General features: G+C 50.8%; 1 protein-coding gene across 2 annotated transcripts in view; it reads right to left on the reverse strand.

The window, feature by feature from the left end:
* Positions 1-21,118, reverse strand: part of LOC125725372 (contactin-associated protein-like 2) — a 256,318-nt gene that overhangs the window by 89,514 nt on the left and 145,686 nt on the right. For both annotated transcript variants that reach the window (XM_049002234.1, XM_049002235.1), the window contains exons 9-10: positions 14,185-14,334; positions 6,774-6,936 (exon numbers count right to left, since the gene is read on the reverse strand). In XM_049002234.1, coding sequence (XP_048858191.1) covers positions 6,774-6,936; positions 14,185-14,334 — 313 coding nt within the window. The remainder of the gene's footprint in view (positions 1-6,773; positions 6,937-14,184; positions 14,335-21,118) is intronic.

Below are 21,118 nucleotides of genomic sequence, written 5' to 3' on the forward strand. Positions count from 1 at the left end.
GCAGTCTGTTGATGGAGGGGGACATCACATCACGGCTGCATACCCCGCACACAAGAAGCTGCCCTATGGAGGGGAGCAGGAGGTGGCACAGGGCTAGGAGGGAGAAGCAGAGAAACCCCCCACCATCACGGCTGCATACCCCACACACAAGCAGCTGCCCTATGGAGGGGAGCAGGAGGCGGCACAGGGCTGGGGGAGGGAGAAATTGAGAAACTCCCATCATCACATCTTCATACCGCCATGCTGCTGTCTGCATAAGGTCATTAGCCATTAGCCAACGTCTGCCGGATAATTGGGAAGACTGCCTAATTGCAGGGAGTCAGTGAAACACGACATTTACCGCAGTTATGACCCCAAACAAAGCCGAGCCGCTGAGTCACCTCCCAAACTTCTCTGAACTGCTTTCCCAGTAACAACACGGTAAAACAGCATGAGAAAAGGCAGAGCCGAAATCCACAGAGCAGCTTTCTGGGTGGCTAAACGGTGACCCCCCCTCCTCCGAGTGTGATCACAGTCATGTTGGCTGCTGGAGCCTCAATGCAGTGCTGTGCTGCTCAGGAGGTGGGCACACTGTAGGCCAGACTCACCGGGCCTCAAACAGACCACCTACTGACACCTTTCCATTCCTACTATTTCACTACGCAAACAGAACTCTTCGCACCCACACGTGCCCACATACGCCCTATAACCTTCCCTGATTAGAGCAGGGCTCTCCAACAGAGGCCCTCCGATAAACTGCTGGGCGTCTGGGAATCGTGTGATTTTATAAAATCCATCCATCCATACATTTTTCAAACCACCTATCCTACTGGGTCGCGGGGGGTCCGGAGCCTATCCCGGGAGCAATGGGCATGAGGCAGGGAACAACCCAGGATGGGGGGCCAGCCCATCGCAGGGCACACTCACACACCATTCACTCTCACATGCACTCCTACGGGCAATTTAGCAACTCCAATTAGCCTCAGCATGTTTTTGGACTGTGGGGGGAAACCGGAGTACCCGGAGGAAACCCCACGACGACATGGGGAGAACATGCAAACTCCACACACATGTGACCCAGGCGGAGGCTTGAACCCGGGTCCCAGAGATGTGAGGCAACAGTGCTAACCACTGCACCACCATGCCGCCCTGATTTTAGAAAATATCTCTATAAATTTATTTTACATGAAATAAAACCAGTGATAAGTCGAACCACTGATAAGTTTCCACCGTAAATTGCTCTGTGAATTGAACGCACTTGCAGGGTTTTTAGCCAGGTTCCTTATTCAGCTCAAATGTTATTGTACAGGTGCCCCACTGAGGCAACAGGGACGAGTATGATGCCAAAATGGCATTACGTCAATGAGCACAGTCATACACAGTATTACTATATGAAAAACGTAGAGTGTACAGAGACGCACCTGCACTCTAAATCACATGATCAGTGGGCAATGGGCCAAAACCCCTCAGGCTATCCTGGGGAAGATGGTGGCACAGGAGGTAGTGCTCTCGTTCGGCAACTGGAGGGTTGCAGGTTCGTGCCCTGGTTCCTCCTGACCCCATCAAAGTGTCCTTGAGCAAGACACTGAACCCCAAATTGCTCCCGGTGAGCAGGTTGGAACCTTGCATGGCAGCCTCCGCCACCGGTGTGTGAATGAGTGTGTGGATGGGTGAATGTGAGGCATGAAATGTAAAGCGCTTTGAGTGCTCGTAGGAGTAGAAAAGCGCTATATAAATGCAGTCCATTTACTATTGAATCAATCAATCAATCATTTAACCCTTTGTTACGAGGGTGAGGCATGATGCAGGCAGAGAAAAGGGGGTGATGATCCACGGGCGGCTCTGAGGCAGTGGGGGTTTATTACAGAAACCAAAACACTGGATAAAACCACAAAGGAAAAGAACCGCGAAGGATCAACAAGCAAAGAAGGAATATTAATACACAAACAAAACGGGTTAACGAAGTAGGAGACATGAAAAAACCAATCAGAGGGGGTGCAGGACAATCAGGTAGAGTAATCGTGGAAACAGGTGGGTCAAACAAACTTAATCAAGGAACCAGGAGACCAACAGGGAAACTAAGAAACAGAAGAATATAACAAAAACAAGTACTACATAACCAAGGGCACAAAGCAAAAACCAAAGCAGAACGTAAACCACAGACTGGGAACAAGAAAAGTAATACAAAAGAAACACTAGGGAACAAAATCCAATAAGTACAAAAACTGAAGTATCTGGCCTCAAACTCAGACGTTTATAGGGGCACCCTCAGCCCACAGAGCCACACGGCAGGCAGGGGAGATGAGGAAACACGCTAAGGACAGGATGGCCAGCAACACCTTAATAGGATAATGTATATTTATTCATCCACAAATAAAGGGAATAATATAGGTAATATTCGTGCTGATGTAGGCCAGGCCTAATTCATAACACACTGCGTACAGAGGGGGTCCCTGCAAGGTCCCTCTCCTGGAACAGAGGAATGTGAAAGCGGCAGACTGTGTCATCGGAGGGGAAAATAGCCAAATGACACGGGACGCAACCGATGACTGTCCTGTAACCCTAACAGGAAGCCTCACTCCCCTGGGGGGTCACCTTGCCCTCCCAAAATAAGGAAATTAAACAGATCATGTAAAACATGCCTACACATCCAACTTCAAGTCCTGCACATCTACTGTGCAGTTTTCAAATTTTTATACCCTGAAACTGCTTCAGATTGGATTTTGTGCTGTCTACCCATCCTGGTCGTTCCGCTGGGAGTTGGCCATTTTTGGAGATACCAGTCGTAGAAATGTCGGGCTTCTCTCGAATATATTGGGACGGAATGGCATCGGGGGCGGCATGGTGGTGCAGTGGTTAGCACTGTATGGGGCGGCATGGTGGTGCAGTGGTTAGCACTGTATGGGGCGGCATGGTGGTGCAGTGGTTAGCACTGTAGGGAGGCGGCATGGTGGTGCAGTGGTTAGCACTGTAGGGAGGCGGCATGGTGGTGCAGTGGTTAGCACTGTAGGGAGGCGGCATGGTGGTGCAGTGGTTAGCACTGTTGCCTCACACCCGAGTTCAAGTCTCCGCCTGGGTTACATGTGTGTGGAGTTTGCATGTTCTCCCCATGTCGTCGTGGGGTTTCCGTCGGGTACTCCGGTTTCCCCCCACAGTCCAAAGACACGCTGTTACTAAATTGCCCGTAGGTGTGCATGTGTGAGTGAATGGTGTGTGAGTGTGCCCTGCGATGGGCTGGCCCCCCATCCTGGGTTGATCCCTGCCTCGTACCCATTGCTTCCGGGATAGGCTCCGGACCCCCCGTGACCCAGTAGGATAAGCGGTTTGGAAAATGGATGGATGAATGACTGGCATCTTTCTGTGGTGATTAAAGTGGCAGCAACGTCTCTTACCAGAAATCAGGACCCAGTTACTCAAGATAATCTTTATAGTGAGCAGTTTAACGCACTATTAATGCAACTATTTCCTTCTACCGAATTCCACACACCAGTCATATCACTGTGCAGATACCGCCAAGGTTCTCATGCTCGTATCTTCTGCACAGTGATACTGTGGAATTAAAGACCTTCGAAAACACATCATTTTTTTCAATTTTTGGGTGAACTGCCCCTTTAACTGTACTGAGGCTGGGATTTGAACCGATCTCCTTTGCACAACAAGCACAGTGTCCTAACCCTCTGGTTATGTCATGCTGCTTAGCAAAGCACCTCAGGCAATTTACCTGAATTTGAATATGGCAATAAAATGCACTAATGGATCCCATGCAGCGATCTTTCCGAGGCAGGAAGCCAGAGACTGGTGACCGAAAGGGGCCGGGTCACCCACGTGGGATAAGAGTGTGTGCTCGACATCGGATAAGAGATGCCACCATCAGACAGCGGTGTAAGCCTCTGTGTCTGTGATTGGAAGGTTGCCAGTTCAAACCCAGCCGCAGCTGGGGGCCTGTGCTCTGCATTCAACCTCCCCCCATATATAAATAGGTACTGTTCAAAGATATAGACTTTTTCATCCAAAGAACCTCTTAAGAAAAACTTAGGTTTTTCTATCCCAGCACCATGGGGGCTCATGAACCTTGGGCCGGAGCCCATCCTCACTAGCCTGTCAGACTGGACACGCTGGATTTCATGCGGCTGTTTATAGAAGCAGAAAAGTGATGACATCACATCCTTCAGGACGCAGCGGGAGCACCAGGCTTGTTTTACTGTAACACTAAACTGTAATGATCTTCGGCACAGGTGACACCTACTGGGCATCAGAGACTCCCATGTCACCAGACCACCTTTAATTCACAGCAGTGTGAGCTGTAGGTGCGGTTAGTACTGATGGCCGAATTAGGGGCGGTCTGCGCTGATGGCCGAATGGGGGAGCGGTCTGCACTGATGGTCGAATGAGGGGAGCGGTCTGCGCTGATGGCCGGATGAGGGGAGTGGTCTGCGCTGATGGCCGGATGAGGGAGCGGTCTGTGCTGACGGCCAAATGGGGGGGTTCTGCGCTGATGGCCGAATGGGGGAGAGGTCTGCGCTGATGGGCGAATGAGGGGTGGTATGCGCTGATGGCGGAATGAGGGGCGGTCTGTGTTGACGGCCAAATGGGGTAGCGGACTGCGCTGATGGCCAAATGAGGGGCGGTCTGTGCTGACGGCCAAATGGGGGAGTGGTCTGCGCTGATGGCCGAATGAGGGGCGGTCTGTGCTGACGGCCAAATGGGGGGGTTCTGCGCTGATGGCCGAATGGGGGAGAGGTCTGCGCTGATGGGCGAATGAGGGGAGCGGTCTGCGCTGATGGCCGGATGAGGGGCGGTCTGCGCTGATGGCCGAATGGGGGAGCGGTCTGCACTGATGGGCGAATGAGGGGCGGTCTGTGCTGACGGCCAAATGAGGGGTGGTATGCGCTGATGGCCGAATGGGGGAGCGGTCTGCACTGATGGCCGAATGAGGGGCGGTCTGTGCTGACGGCCAAATGAGGGGTGGTATGCGCTGATGGCGGAATGAGGGGCGGTCTGTGCTGACGACCAAATGGGGTAGCAGACTGCGCTGATGGCCGAATGAGGGGCGGTCTGTGCTGACGGCCGAGTGAGGGGCGGTCTGTGCTGACGGCCAAATGGGGAGGTGGTCTGCGTTGATGGCCGAATGAGGGGCAGTCTGTGCTGATGGCCGAATGGGGCAGCGGTCTGCACTGATGGGCGAATGAGGGGCGGTCTGTGCTGACGGCCAAATGAGGGGTGGTACGCGTTGATGGTGGAATGAGGGGCGGTCTGTGCCGACGGCCAAATGGGGTAGCGGACTGCGCTGATGGCCGAATGGGGTAGCGGACTGCGCTGATGGCCGAATGCGGTAGCGGACTGCGCTGATGGCCGAATGAGGGGCGGTCTGTGCTGACGGCCGAATGAGGGGCGGTCTGTGCTGACGGCCAAATTGGGGGGTGGTAGGCGTTGATGGCCGAATGAGGGGCAGTCTGTGCTGATGGCCAAATGGGGGAGCGGTCTGCGTTGATGGCTGATTGAGGGGCGATCTGTGCTGACGGCCGAGTGAGGGGCGGTCTGTGCTGACGGCCAAATGGGGAGGTGGTCTGCGTTGATGGCCGAATGAGGGGCAGTCTGTGCTGATGGCCGAATGGGGCAGCGGTCTGCACTGATGGGCGAATGAGGGGCGGTCTGTGCTGACGGCCAAATGAGGGGTGGTACGCGTTGATGGTGGAATGAGGGGCGGTCTGTGCCGACGGCCAAATGGGGTAGCGGACTGCGCTGATGGCCGAATGGGGTAGCGGACTGCGCTGATGGCCGAATGCGGTAGCGGACTGCGCTGATGGCCGAATGAGGGGCGGTCTGTGCTGACGGCCGAATGAGGGGCGGTCTGTGCTGACGGCCAAATTGGGGGGTGGTAGGCGTTGATGGCCGAATGAGGGGCAGTCTGTGCTGATGGCCAAATGGGGGAGCGGTCTGCGTTGATGGCTGATTGAGGGGCGATCTGTGCTGATGGCCTAATGAGGGGCAGTCTGTGCTGATGGCCAAATGAGGGGTGGTCCGTGCTGACGATCGAATGGTGTCAGTGCTAACGGCTGAATGGGGGAGCGGTCTGCGCTGACTGCCTAATAAGGGGCGGTATGCGCTGAGGGGCGGTCTGTGCTGACTGCCTAATAAGGGGTGGTATGCGCTGAGGGACAAATGAGGGGTGATATGCGCTGATGGCCGAATGAGGTGGCGGTCTGTGCTGATGGCCGAATGGGGGAGCGGTCTGCGCTGATGGCCGAATGAGGGGTCGTCTGTGCTGATGACCAAATGAGGGGTGGTATGCGCTGATGGCAGAATGGGGTGGCGGTCTGTGCTGACGGCCAAATGGGTGGCCGTCAGACTATCAACACCTGTTTTTGTTTTTGCCCCCAGTACCATGTAGATGCAAGAAGGCAGGTAAAAACAGCAGCAGGATCGTGTCAGGCTGGACTCCACTGATCACAGCCCCTGGGAATGCCCTGGGGGGGTCACCACTGCCCGCACGGCCAATCCCAGCCTGCCCACGGTGTGTGTTTGTACGGTAGGTAGCCTGCGGCTTGTGGAACGCCATTGAAATCCAAGGGTATTGATTTACGTCGCAGCACAACGCTGCCCGTGGTACCATTATCCTAACTGTGACACCTGTTTGTGTAAGAGATCAAGCTGAGTAAATGGATTCACCGCAAACAATGTAAGTCTCGCACGTGCTAAGCAGCCGCATGCAAATATGACCCTTCTTGTGCGTGCCGCTGTCATGTGTGCGCTTTTGCCCATGCCGTGTGCGCGCGTTTGGCACGTTCGCTTACCGGTCTATGATGGCGCACATGTCCAGGCTGACATTCTCAAAAGACCCCAGCCTGCCTTGCTCCACTGCGCGCAGGTCCGCCAGCTGGTCGTCCACGTGGATCAGCTGCATGCAGCCCTGGAAGGAGCGCTGCATGGGTGATGAGCTGCTGCGCATGAAGTATCCTGCAGGGGGCAGAGCAGAGGCGAATCTGCATTACCTACGCACACACAGAGCTTTACAGCTGGTGCTGCCATGCCATCACAGCCTCGTCAGTTCTCTCCATCTGTCTGCTGCCCACCCTCGTTTGAAGACTAGTCTCCTATATGCCCCCTCCCCATCAAACTGTGCTCGTCTTGGCACCATGTGGTGCCCTGTCTCTGAACCCCTGCTTCTGTCTCCGCTCTGGTCCTGAGGTCTCGTTCAGCCGCTCGTTTGAGATTTTCTTAAACCCTGGCATGACCCTATGGCTCCTATCTTGCTTCTGCGGCTTCCTAAGTGTAACAGAAGATCAAAGTCAGGAGAGGACAGTGCTGAATGACATCAGTGACTGTGACAGAGCAATGAGACAGAGCAATGAGACAGAGCAATGAGACAGGACAATGAGACAGAGCATGGAGACAGAGCATGGAGACAGAGCATGGAGACAAGGCAATGAGACAGAGCAATGAGACAGAGCATGGAGACAGGGCAATGAGACAGGGCAATGAGACAGGGCAATGAGACAGGGCAATGATACAGAGCATGGAGACAGAGCAATGAGACAGAGCAATGAGACAGGACAATGAGACAGAGCATGGAGACAGAGCATGGAGACAGAGCATGGAGGCAGAGCAATGAGACAAGGCAATGAGACAGAGCAATGAGACAGGGCATGGAGACAGAGCAATGAGACAGAGCAATGAGACAGAGCATGGAGACAGAGCAATGAGACAGAGCATGGAGACAGAGCATGGAGACAGAGCAATGAGATAGAGCAATGAGACAGAGCATGGAGACAGAGCAATGAGACAGAGCAATGAGACAGAGCAATGAGACAGAGCATGGAGACAGAGCATGGAGACAGAGCAATGAGATAGAGCAATGAGACAGAGCATGGAGACAGAGCATGGAGACAGGGCAATGAGACAGGGCAATGAGACAGAGCATGGAGACAGGGCAATGAGACAGAGCAATGAGACAGGGCAATGAGACAGGGCAAGGAGACAGAGCAATGAGACAGGGCAATGAGACAGAGCAATGAGACAGAGCATGGAGACAGAGCAATGAGATAGAGCATTGAGATAGAGCAATGAGACAGAGCATGGAGACAGGGCAATGAGACAGAGCATGGAGACAGGGCAATGAGACAGAGCAATGAGACAGGGCAATGAGACAGGGCAAGGAGACAGAGCAATGAGACAGAGCATGGAGACAGAGCATGGAGACAGGGCAATGAGACAGGGCAATGAGACAGAGCATGGAGACAGAGCAATGAGATAGAGCAATGAGACAGAGCATGGAGACAGAGCATGGAGACAGGGCAATGAGACAGGGCAATGAGACAGAGCATGGAGACAGGGCAATGAGACAGAGCAATGAGACAGGGCAATGAGACAGGGCAATGAGACAGGGCAAGGAGACAGAGCAATGAGACAGGGCAATGAGACAGAGCAATGAGACAGAGCATGGAGACAGAGCATGGAGACAGAGCAATGAGACAGGGCAATGAGACAGAGCAATGAGATAGAGCATGGAGACAGAGCATGGAGACAGAGCATGGAGACAGGGCAATGAGACAGGGCAATGAGACAGAGCATGGAGACAGGGCAATGAGACAGAGCAATGAGACAGGGCAATGAGACAGGGCAAGGAGACAGAGAAATGCGAGAGCAATAGAGAAATGAGACAGAACAATGAGACGGAGCAATGCGATCGCAACAGAGACATGAGACAGAGCATGGAGACAGGGCAATGAGACAGAGCATGGAGACAGGGCAATGAGACAGAGCAATGAGACAGGGCAATGAGACAGGGCAATGAGACAGAGCAATGAGACAGAGCATGGAGACAGAGCATGGAGACAGGGCAATGAGACAGGGCAATGAGACAGAGCATGGAGACAGGGCAATGAGACAGAGCAATGAGACAGAGCAATGAGATAGAGCAATGAGACAGAGCATGGAGACAGAGCATGGAGACAGGGCAATGAGACAGGGCAATGAGACAGAGCATGGAGACAGGGCAATGAGACAGAGCAATGAGACAGGGCAATGAGACAGGGCAATGAGACAGGGCAAGGAGACAGAGCAATGAGACAGGGCAATGAGACAGAGCAATGAGACAGAGCATGGAGACAGAGCATGGAGACAGAGCAATGAGACAGGGCAATGAGACAGAGCAATGAGATAGAGCATGGAGACAGAGCATGGAGACAGAGCATGGAGACAGGGCAATGAGACAGGGCAATGAGACAGAGCATGGAGACAGGGCAATGAGACAGAGCAATGAGACAGGGCAATGAGACAGGGCAAGGAGACAGAGAAATGCGAGAGCAATAGAGAAATGAGACAGAACAATGAGACGGAGCAATGCGATCGCAACAGAGACATGAGACAGAGCAATGCAATCGCAACAGAGAAATAAGGCAGAACAATGCAATCGCAACAGAAATAAGATATAACAATACAATCGCAACAGAGAAATGAGACAGAACAATGAGACGGAGCAATGCAATCGCAACAGAGCAACGAAACTGAGACAACAACAAGGCAGAGCAATGCAATCACAACCGAGAAATGAGACAGAGCAATGGGACAGAGCAATGGGACAGAGCAATGAGGCTGAACAATGTGACAAGACAGTAGTGCAATCACGACAGAGCAACTAGCCAGAGCAATGAAATAGCGACAGAGCGACGAAATGGATAAATGCAACCATGACAGAATGGGAGAGCTGTGTCTTCAGATCGCCCTGCAAACTAAACCTCGGAGGACAATGGACAAAATACATAAACACTCGACTTCTCTGGTTTTCTCATAGAAGCTTGTGAAGTGATGAATATTAATTACACGAACAGAGTGCAAATTACAAGAGAATGGCAGCCTTACGTGATTCAAGTGTGACGAGCACATTTGACAGGGTTGTGATACCAGCACACAGACACACATCAGCCACAGGTTTACGTGAGCATTTTAAAAGCCATCCAATCATTCTGTTCACAGGTGCCCCTTTAAAGACATGTGATCATACAACAATACCTTGCAAAACTGCACTTGCAAAATATTTGTGTGTGTTTGTGTGTGTGTGTCTTTTGCTGTGATATGTCTTACAAATTATACTAGTCGTTTACTGCTAATGAAGATCATCTGGTCACTTAATACAAATTCATTACAGTCAATTTTACTGACCAAAATACCATAATAAAGTATGAATAATGTGAGAACCCATGGCTGAGATGCCTACAGAGGGAAACGCCCTTCTAAGGCACCTTGAAGTGCCGATATGAAAGTGGGTGGGGTCTCTCCTCCTGCCTTGGGGGGACAGGCAGACACACAAGGCTGATCAATCTTGGTTCATGGTGGAGAGAGTCTGCCTCTGCTTTGTCCCTTATCAGCATCCCTTGGGGTTTGGCCACCTATTAATCCATCCTTTTCTCAGCAAGCCCCGTGCTGGGAGAACAGGCAGCTCCTCGCTGTGTCGTCTCAGAGCATCTGTCTGTCTCTCTGGCTCAGGTCCCCAGCAGGGTTCTCTGGGCATATGCGCATTCCCCATGCTCTCCCCGATGTGAGCGGTGGGCATGGAGCATCAGGCATGGGGCATCAGACATCGGGCATCGAGCATGGGGCATCGAGCATGGGGCATCAGATATCTGGCATCGAGCATGGGGCATCGAGCATGGGGCATCAGACATCTGGCATCGAGCATGGGGCATCGAGCATGGGGCATGGAGCATCGAGCATGGGGCATCGAGCATGGGGCATCAAGTGTGGAGCATCAGGCATGGGGCATCGAGCATGGAGCATGGAGCACGGGGCATGGGGCATTGAGCATGGGGCATCGGGCATGGGGAATCGGGCATGGGGCATCGAGCATGTCCATCCACATTCACATCAAAGTGCAAGTCAAGCATGAGTAGGCGGGGCTTGCAGTATGGATGGGGCTCCCTGGATATATAGGGTTGCCTGAGTGGGAGGATTTGGCTAAGAGTTATGGGTTGCCATGTTGGGCTTGCAAGACTAACTGGAAATGACCACTGTGGCAAAGGTCCTGAGTGTTGCTGAGACTCGTGACTGTCAGAACTCTGTGTTATGCGGAAAGATCCTACAAAACAGACTTCTCAGAGCTGGAAGACTCTATGGGAATAACAAAAAGCTTCGCCCGATCTGTGATTCATAAAGCATCCCCCTGCGACCTTATTAGGTAAAACTAAATTGCCTTTAACAAGAATCAGTAAGGTGATCAAGTATTTTAAACAGGTTTGTTTTTTTTTTTCTTCACAGCCAATTTAAGATGTGGAAATGATCGAAAAAAAGATGCCTCCCGCGTTGTCCCGGGTGCTGCTATCACGTATCACGCTCAGCGTCGAACTTTCAGCATCACACTTCAAAAATCCCGCCAGGACTGCAGGTGAGTGAATGCGCTCTGAGCACACCGAGGGTCACCGCTCTGTGTCGAGTCCGGGGGAGCGCTCTAGATTGGTGGCAGCAGACGACAGGGACAGCCCCATCACTGATAGAGACGCATACCTGTCCCTGTACATCAGTCACACGTACGGGAGCCTGTGTTTCGCTAAGCTTCGCTGTTTTGGCTGCATGCCACAGGCCGTATTCTGATATCATTAGTCTGTCTGCTCCGTGCCGCCGTCCACCCCATCCTGCATTCTGCAGCCATCGCCCGCACATAAGCCTTAAACGCGCCCCCCCCCCCCCCCCCGACCCGCACCCTCGTGGACCCCTCACCTCACATGACTGGCATGCGGAGATAAAACACATATCGCTCACAACAACGTGCCTGACCTCAATTCTGGAAGGAAATGCCAAGATGAATAGGAGACCTCTGGGCAGGGGCGGCGCGGCGCCCCCTGGTGACAGGGCCCAGCACAAGCACGTGGTTCTTATCTCGCACAAACACACGTCTGTGCTGCAGCGCCTCTGCCTGCTAATAGCGATGCCCAAATTACCGGCACGGTTCCTGTCTTAAACCCGGGCAGAAACACGGCATATTGTGTGCGACACTTAACAGCCAATTACAGGCTATCCAGGTAAATGGGGAAGTGCCGTTTTTTTAACGATAATTCGATGACGGCCGAGGTCACGACTGACCGTTTGGGATCGATCTGTCCTGTCATGTCTGTCCGATCTGGCACTCGGAGGATATTGCTGCCATCTGTCCATCCATTGCAGGAACTCGCAAAACAACGGGTGCCTCTTTTGTAGAGCCTCTCCTTACCTCCTCACAGAAACCAACGGCAGAGACTCGACGACGGAAGGAACAGACCTTAATGCAATAGCAAGGATTTAGCGTTTTATCAAGCAGATCACCCTGCATTTTAAAAAATGGTTAATGTTCAAAAAGATCACTTTTCTTCAGCACAGACACATGCCTAACCTTTACTAATATTAACAATTGAATAATTACGTTTGATTTATAAGAATGTTTTATGCAAATTGGCTATGCATTTTCAATATCCAAATAAATCTCATTTTAACAGTGGAGAGGATATTAATGTTGTAACACTATAGAATATATAGTTTTGGGGGGAGTGGATTTATGGTATTTGATGTCAGATGTACATTTTCCATTTCTTTATACAGAACTGAAGAATAAAATCATAAATTGCAGATTTTAGGCAATGACATGACAGTTCAATCTGTCCTGAATGTCACCTTGAAATAAGTTATTGGAAGAATTACGTCATGAATGGCATCGGCGGTGATGTAACTTCTCGTTCCTTTGACTTCTTACATCACTTCTCTTCCTGACTTGGCTGCAGTAGAACATGTAGCTGAGAATGAAGTGAGTTTTCTGATTTTCTGAAGGGATGCATTTCTGCAGTACTGGGGCTCCCAGGACTCCAGGCCCCAACTTCCTTGATTACTCATTGGGTCGCTACACGAGGCTAGGCTTGGCTACCCTACTACATGATATGCTAGGTTAGGCTAAACTAATGCTACTCTACCCTATGCCAGGTTAAGCTAATGCTACTCTACCATACGCTAGGCTAAGCTAATGCTACTCTACCCTATGCTAGGCTAGACTTTGTACCTGCTAGGCACATTCAGAAAAAGTGGCCTGACCTCGAGGCCACATGCGAGCTGCACTATGAGGCCTTCCATTTAGGGAGCTGATTGATAACAGCACTTTGATACAGCTGATCAGTCACGGACAGAGGAAGATGAGGGACCCCTTTCCCATCACGCCGTAAATTGGACCGCAGGCCGTGAATGACGGGAGCCACATCGCTTCTCATTTGGCCCTTTAAAAGATGGGTGAGTCTTATAAACCTATCAGCCACACCATCTCTCACAATTACCCAGAAGTCAGGTCGGTAATGCAGAGCACTGGAGTCCGGGGGAAGACAGAGCAGATTGTGTTTGACACTTAGTGTGAGCTTACTCCAGAGCCCCTTCCTGTTACCCACGCCTCAGACAGACCGGAGCCAGCAAGGGCCGGGACCGCCATATGCAGCCGGCACAACTTAGCTACCCTCCTCTCGGTCCCCATATGGCACTGTGATCAAAGGAAAACAAAACTGCTTCTTCTTCAAAAAACAAAACGGGCTTGGTGTGCATGTGCCAGGAAGGACCCCTGTGACTATTTCAATGATGCCTGCAGAGAAAAAATCAGGGGGGGGGGGCACTGAAATTTCATCCATCTAAAATTGCAAATGTTTGCCTTTATGTGTACACTAGTACTGAATAACCCTACTTTGCTTTCACAAGAACTAAAATGTGTATTTTCTACTTTTCTTCTGTCGGCAGTGGCTGGCAGCTTGGCCCAGTTCCCACTGAGAGTTTCCCCAACATATAAACGCCCCCCTATGCCATCGCATCGCCTGTGCTTCATGGGGATCCAGAGACAGGAGGGGGGGTGAGCTGGGAGCCTCTCCTTCCAGTGTAAATATCAGAGCCAGCGGGTGCTACTCGGAGATGCCGAGCACGTCGGCAGACACCGCGGCTAGGAACACGCGCAACAAGTGTTGACATTCAACTTGGGGAAAAAAAGACGTGCCGAGCTCACATGTTTTACTGAGCGTCGGCTTCTGGCTGTAAGTTTTTTTGTAAGGAAACATAGAGCCGCTTGAAGCTGTAGCTGCAGTAGCTGTGTGTAGTACAGTGTCCTTCGGATATAGAGAGCATTGCCAATGAAGGAACCTCAGTCCTCTCTGGGCCGTTGTAGGGTCGGATTCTCCTGAAAGGAGAGACAGAGCATTGAGATGATGTGCCGGCTACCTCCAAAGTAGTACGTGCCCCCCGTCTTGATCTGGATGGGGGTGTTGGTCCTCACGGCCGAGGCTTCGTCCCCGTCGATGGTTAGCAGGGCAAAGTTCTCCTTGGCCAGGAAGCGGACTTCATGCCACTGCCCATCGTTAAGCCCAGAACCTGCAGCCACGGACACGAGGAAGAGCGTAGCAACACAGGTTAGCTCCCGCGGCTGACCAGCGGTACGGATCACGTGACACATGCTCATGGATAGCCGTGAAAGTAGTACGGAACACGTGACACACTCCCAAGGATATCCATGAAAAAACAATTTCTGCCACAATTGGATTATAATCCGGCCTCATGTAGTGTTTATTAATCCTATTACTGGCCCGGGCAGGTTGTAGGGGTCACCCTCCCCCAAATAGGCGCAGCTCCACGCTCAGGACAAGCATGTGTGGAAACCAGATAAAATCAGACTTTAACTGGTCACCACGGCATTAAAAGAGAAGAACTCTCTGACGTGGAAAACTATACAAGATAACAGACAAGGAAGCAAAATGAAACTTATCGTAAAAGTGCATCTGTACAGATGGCTCTGAGAATCCGGGACTAGATAAGCTAATTACTGACCCTCCCAAATAAGTACAAATCTACCCTCGAGTCTTTATCAGATTTCATCTGCCTTTGTTTAGGCTCCATTGTCATGGTGACTTCAAACCATTAATGAATTTTACGTTATTCTCTTATACTGCAATCCTCTGGACTTCCAAAACAGCGGCTATTTTACCGCAGGGGGCAACATGTGATTTCCATCTGAGACTTACAGTAATATCGGGCCTCCAGGCCTTAGCAGCTCTAGGCGAGCAGCTCTTCTGCAGAAAGGCGAGTAAAATCTCATTGGGGGATGAAAAGTTTTTATAAATACAATGACCATAAAGTCACACGCAATAATATATGGGGGAAAAAGGGAAATATTAACTTTCATAATTGATAAAAGACTGGCCTTTTGTATTCATAGAAACCTGCATATGTGATTGGAAAAGAGATGTTTCCAATTTCTCCTAAAGCTTCTTACAGAATGTTCTTTCTTTAATGCATTGTCATTTATCAAACATTTTTCTCATTATAATGTTTATATGGAATAAAATACTTAATTTCTAAAATGCATGAGTATAAAATAAATCATTTTAAGATTTAGAGCAGATCATGTCTGGAAGAGTAGCCTGTGTTTAGAAGGTTACAGTGAACACATGTGGCTTCTCATTTGGAGCTCGTGTTATGAGAGGTGAAGTGTTTGCTAGCTATTGTGGAGTAACAAACAGCATTTCCTGCGTCTGCCTGATCGATTTTCCACATTCGGCCTCTGGTGTGCAGTCCAGCCATCATTCATGATTTGATAAAAACAAAAAGCAATCAATCCCAGTCGCATGTGATATTTACTTCACACTTTCCTGAAGGACAAAAGCACCTCAGGAGAACGGCTGCATCTTGGATGTCGAGAAGCACAAGGCAGCTTATCTTATTGTCTTAGATGACAAGTTATAGCAATATATATATTACGTGATTTTATTAGGTGATATTAAAACATATATATTAAAATCTGTGCTGAAACTAATACACAACAATTATAAAACTATTCAGTACAAAATTAAACATTTTTATACCTTAACACGACTGGACATAAACCATTGTTCAATATTGCATTGTGCACATTCCATGCATTGTACACTAAACTATAACTATAATTCTACAAATACCAGATATGAGTGATAACAAAATAACAATGACTTATAAATATTACAAAAAGGAAAAAATGCAAGTATTTTGATATGTGAGACAATATCAAACATCACCCCTGCATGTGACCTCTACATGTGACGTGTGACTTGTGTGTGGCATGCGACCCCTGCATGTGACCCCTACATGTGACGTGTGACTTGTGTGTGGCATGCGACCCCTGCATGTGACCTCTACGTGTGAGCTTGAGTGTGGCATGCAATCCCTGTGTCTGACCCCTGTGTGTGACCTTGCGTGTGGCATGCGACCCCTGCATGCAACCCCTGCATGTGACCCCTACATGTGACGTATGACTTGTGTGTGGCATGCGACCCCTGCATGTGACCTCTACGCGTGAGCTTGAGTGTGGCATGCAATCCCTGTGTGTGACCCCTGCATGCGACCCCTGCATGCGGCATGTGACCCCAGTATGTGGCATGTGACATGCATTAGTGCTGATGCTAATGAGGGAGCGCAGAGGTGATGGTGACACTGTCTGCCATTTCAGACGGGGCGAAATGGCCGGAGTGGCGGGATCATGCTCGGCTCCACGGCCAATTACAGCAACCAAAGGTCACGAGTAAAGGTCAGCAGTGCGGAAGCAGGAGAAGGGCCTCGAGGTAATTACCCACCGACAGGAGCTCATTAAAGCGGCCTCACAAAACTCAGTACATAAAACACCAGGGCCACAGGGCAGCAGAGACGCAGGAATCGCTATTTCACACAGATGTGACATTTAACTGCCCTGCTGTAGGACTAGAGGGGACATATTTCACTCTTTGGATTTGAAGTCTATGACTACACATGGAATTCACTTTTGCGAGCGTTCACAAAAATGACAGCAGTATGTAACATTATAAGAGCGATGGTAGCCTTCTGGTAGCAGCACCTTGCCGTCCACAGAAACACTCCGCCCACCTGACGTGCCCCGGGTATGTGCCACCTTGTGGTCTGCAGAAACACTCCGCCCACCTGACGTGCCCCGGGTATGTGCCACCTTGTGGTCTGCAGAAACACTCCGCCCACCTGACGTGCCCCGGGTATGTGCCACCTTGTGGTCTGCAGAAACACTCCGCCCACCTGACGTGCCCCGGGTATGTGCCACCTTGTGGTCTGCAGAAACACTCCGCCCACCTGACGTGCCCCGGGTATGTGCCACCTTGTGGTCTGCAGAAACACTCCACCCACCTGACGTGCCCCGGGTATGTGCCACCTCGCTCTCCGCAGAAACACTCCGCCCACCTGACGTTCCCCGGGTATGTGCCACCTTGTGGTCTGCAGAAACACTCCGCCCACCTGACGTGCCCCGGGTATGTGCCACCTCGCTCTCCGCAGAAACACTCCGCCCACCTGACGTGCCCCGGGTATGTGCCACCTCGCTCTCCGCAGAAACACTCCGCCCACCTGACGTGCCCCAGGTATGTGCCACCTCGCTCTCCGCAGAAACACTCCGCCCACCTGACGTTCCCCGGGTATGTGCCACCTTGTGGTCTGCAGAAACACTCCGCCCACCTGAGGTGCCCCGGGTATGTGCCACCTTATGGTCTGCAGAAACACTCCGCCCACCTGACGCGCCCCGGGTATGTGCCACCTTATGGTCTGCAGAAACACTCCGCCCACCTGACGTGCCCCGGGTATGTGCCACCTCGCTCTCCGCAGAAACACTCCGCCCACCTGACGTGCCCCGGGTATGTGCCACCTCGCTCTCCGCAGAAACACTCCGCCCACCTGAGGTGCCCCGGGTATGTGCCACCTCACCGTCCACAGAAACACTCCGCCCACCTGACGTGCCCCGGGTATGTGCCACCTCGCCGTCCACAGAAACACTCCGCCCACCTGAGGTGCCCCGGGTATGTGCCACCTCGCTCTCCGCAGAAACACTCCGCCCACCTGATGTGCTCCGGGCGAGCTGATAAGCACAGAAGGCTTCTCAGTAACTTGACGACGGTCCCCAAATCCAAACCAACCCTATCATCAAGAGCCAGCCTGCTTTCACCACTGTTTAATATTGGCAATTTGTCATCATTAGCAAGAGCTTGCCATTGTAAAGGGCAGGAAAATAAGCTTCTGCGGTTACAATTACACCTTTCAAACAGCATCACAAGTGTTACACCGCAATCCACATGATTGATTAATGACAGTCAGCGACCAATCAGATGCCCGGAACAACCAAAGGTGTCTCTTCCTTTCGAAGAATAAATGATGTCAGGTGGAAATGAGTCCAGGCGAAAATCTCACTTTAATGACTGTCTGTGGGACTCGCACACATTCGTCATCTCAAGACAAAAGAAATTCCGGTGACAAATTGACGTGTTAAAATCGATAGTGAGATAGGGCAGCGTGACGGTGGAGCCAAACCAAAGCCTTATGGGAAATCTGCATGTCATTTCTAGCTTGATTTCTAGCTTTTTCTCCCAGAAGCCCAAGGTGAGCCTCTGCGTTAACATGAGTGTGTGTGAACGTCCCCGTCCAGAGCGATACCAGCTCAGCCCAGCTGCAAGGGGTTTGTCCAAAATTAAGTGCATCGTAATCTTAAACAAATATTCAAACATTCACCAGAAAGATTATTATTAAGCAGCGTCAAGTCAATGACAACTGCTGGTGGCCAACAGAATGTTCAGGTTCACTGATCAGCTCCATGCATCCCGCTGCCGATCCACCGATTTTACCTTGAACTTCTCAAGGCATCATGGTCTTTTCCAGAGCACTAGGTTTCATAATAAGCCCAAAATAAGGTCACTTTAGTCTAGTGATTTGTGTTCCGTGTGAAAGTTCAGGCTTGATTGCATCAACAATCCCAGAGTCGATATCTACCTGCATCTGCAAGATGATAAATACTGAAGAAAAAATCCCCCCACCCCCAATCCGCCTTTCTGTCACATATCTCCTGCTCCCAGGACGGAAACCCTATCACAGAGGTTTAAGCACTTAAATCACCGGTACTGATAGCTGCCCTGCCACAATAAGAAGTGCTTTAATCGCCTCCGTTTAATCCCCGATAGTAACCCCGTAACGATAACAGTAAGTGTCACAGGAGTCACAGACACCCTCTGCGAATGACCCCCACCGCTGACAGCCTTTCGTCTTTCATCTCAAACTATGATTTCCAGTCCCAAGCTGGATAAATTAAACAACATAAAATAAAAAAGAACATTGAAAAAAACAACGTGAAAGGACACAAATACAAAATCTGGCTTATTTGGCTGTAAATAAATGCCTGGATGTGATTGCAAAGTATCAGACCCCTAGAGGAAACAATATTTACATAAATGTGATGATTTGCTGAGGGCTTCAGCACAACATAAAAGCACGATATGCAAGGGGCCAATGTGACACCGTATCAGCAGGGAAATTGCCCTCTGGGATTCATCGCCAGTTCCATCTGGATGCGTTAATAAATGACTTAAGCGTTCCTCTGTACATATTTCAGCCAGGCCTAATGTCCATCCTTAACAGAAACGAGCAAGTGTGGTGAGAAGCTGCAAACAGACTCTGGAGGAGAACAGGCAACCCGAGGTTTCAGAGCCAGGGAATAAACAGAGGGATGAGCTTCTTCGCTCTGCTGGACTCACAGCCGCATCACGATCAGCCACCCAGAGGCGGGCGGGACGCCGGTCAGCACTGGTTCCATTCGGCCATCGCCGAGAGACCGGAACACAGGGTTACGGAAAGGAGAGCCAGACTCAATTTTAAAAGTTCAAAAGCTGCCTTGGAACATTAAGGCAGAACATTCCAGAACCTGCGTCGGCAATGTCTGCAAATCAGGCCAGAGTAGAGGAAGCCTGGGGCGAGGAAGCGAGAGCTGCCCCGCGCAGGCTGACGCGTTATGCTGGGGCATGCAGTGCGGCGGAACTTCAGAAGGAAACGCTGCAGCTTGCAGGATGAATAAGAACAAGGACGACCGGTCACATGGAGGAGTCCACGCAAATGAAGGGGACAAGCTGTAAAAGCAGCCTTTAGGCAACAGGGCGCAGATGGGACACAACACTGGACGCGAGCAGCGGCCTTCCCAGAATTCCCAGCAGCACGTGAAAGGATTTAGCTAATTTTCCCTTCCGTGATATGGCCCCCGTGATGAATAATTATGTTAACGGGACCTTCTTACTGCCATCCATCCATCCAGCTTCTTTATCTACAAGATAAAATGAGCTACAAGGTTTCAATGAGCTTGTAGCACAGGGGACAAAACCAACAGATCCATGTGCAGTTTCATGCGTTATTCTGCGTTTACTCAGGAATGATTACATTTATATTTTATGTCCTCAGTTATATGCCATTAGCTTTTAGCTGTGCTGTACCAAGAACATTCCCTGGCAAGTCCATTAATCAAGCTGCTCCGGGTCTGAGTCCAGGCAGGCATTTGGGCATCACCCCGCAAGAGGAGCGCTGGGGCGCAGGGCACATGCCGAGATCTTGGGGGGGCGGGTGTCTGTCTCGGGATCTGAGGAAGGGTCCTCAGGGTGACTCTCCCAGCATGGCGACATGCTAAAGCCTAACCCTTAGCCGCAGAACACATGCATGGCACTGGAAGGCACTGGAACGCACCCCCAGCCACCGGAGACTGCCGGCTAAGCAGTCTAAGCACCTGCCCGCCTCTCAGCTCAATTCAGCTGAAGGGGAAAAGAATCACTGACACCAAAGTATCTGAAGAGAGTTTAGTGTAGCTCTGAATCAGCAGGAAGCACACGTACAGCAATTACTTTGATTAATGCCTATTATCCATCCATCCAACTTCCAGCCGCTTTCACAGTACAGCAGTGTGTCTCATCCCGGTCCTCAGGAACCCCCAGACAGCTCACATTTTTGCTTCCTCCCAGCTGCCAGTGCACTGGTACCTGATATTTAGTGTTCTTGATTGGCTGGGAACTGGGAGCGAGCAAAAATGTGGACTGTCTAGGTGTCCCCGAGGAATGATTTAGGAAACACTGCAATACAAGGTAACGGGGACACAGTGGGCAGTCACACAGTCATTAGCCATGGGGGCTTCATAGATGGAAGTCACCCAGGGGGGACAAAGTGGTGCTAAGTGCTACCTGGCCACATCGCCAACCTACACATCACATTAAAGGAATAGAAACACCCTCCAATTTAGCTGGAGTGCATTAAATTACACTGTATGCAGTGTCAGTGTTAGGAATCCATGCAGTGTCTGCATCGGATGGCAGGGAAATGATGATGACGACTG

The sequence above is a fragment of the Brienomyrus brachyistius genome, unplaced genomic scaffold (genome assembly GCF_023856365.1).
Source record: "Brienomyrus brachyistius isolate T26 unplaced genomic scaffold, BBRACH_0.4 scaffold65, whole genome shotgun sequence".
Classification (NCBI taxonomy): domain Eukaryota; kingdom Metazoa; phylum Chordata; class Actinopteri; order Osteoglossiformes; family Mormyridae; genus Brienomyrus; species Brienomyrus brachyistius.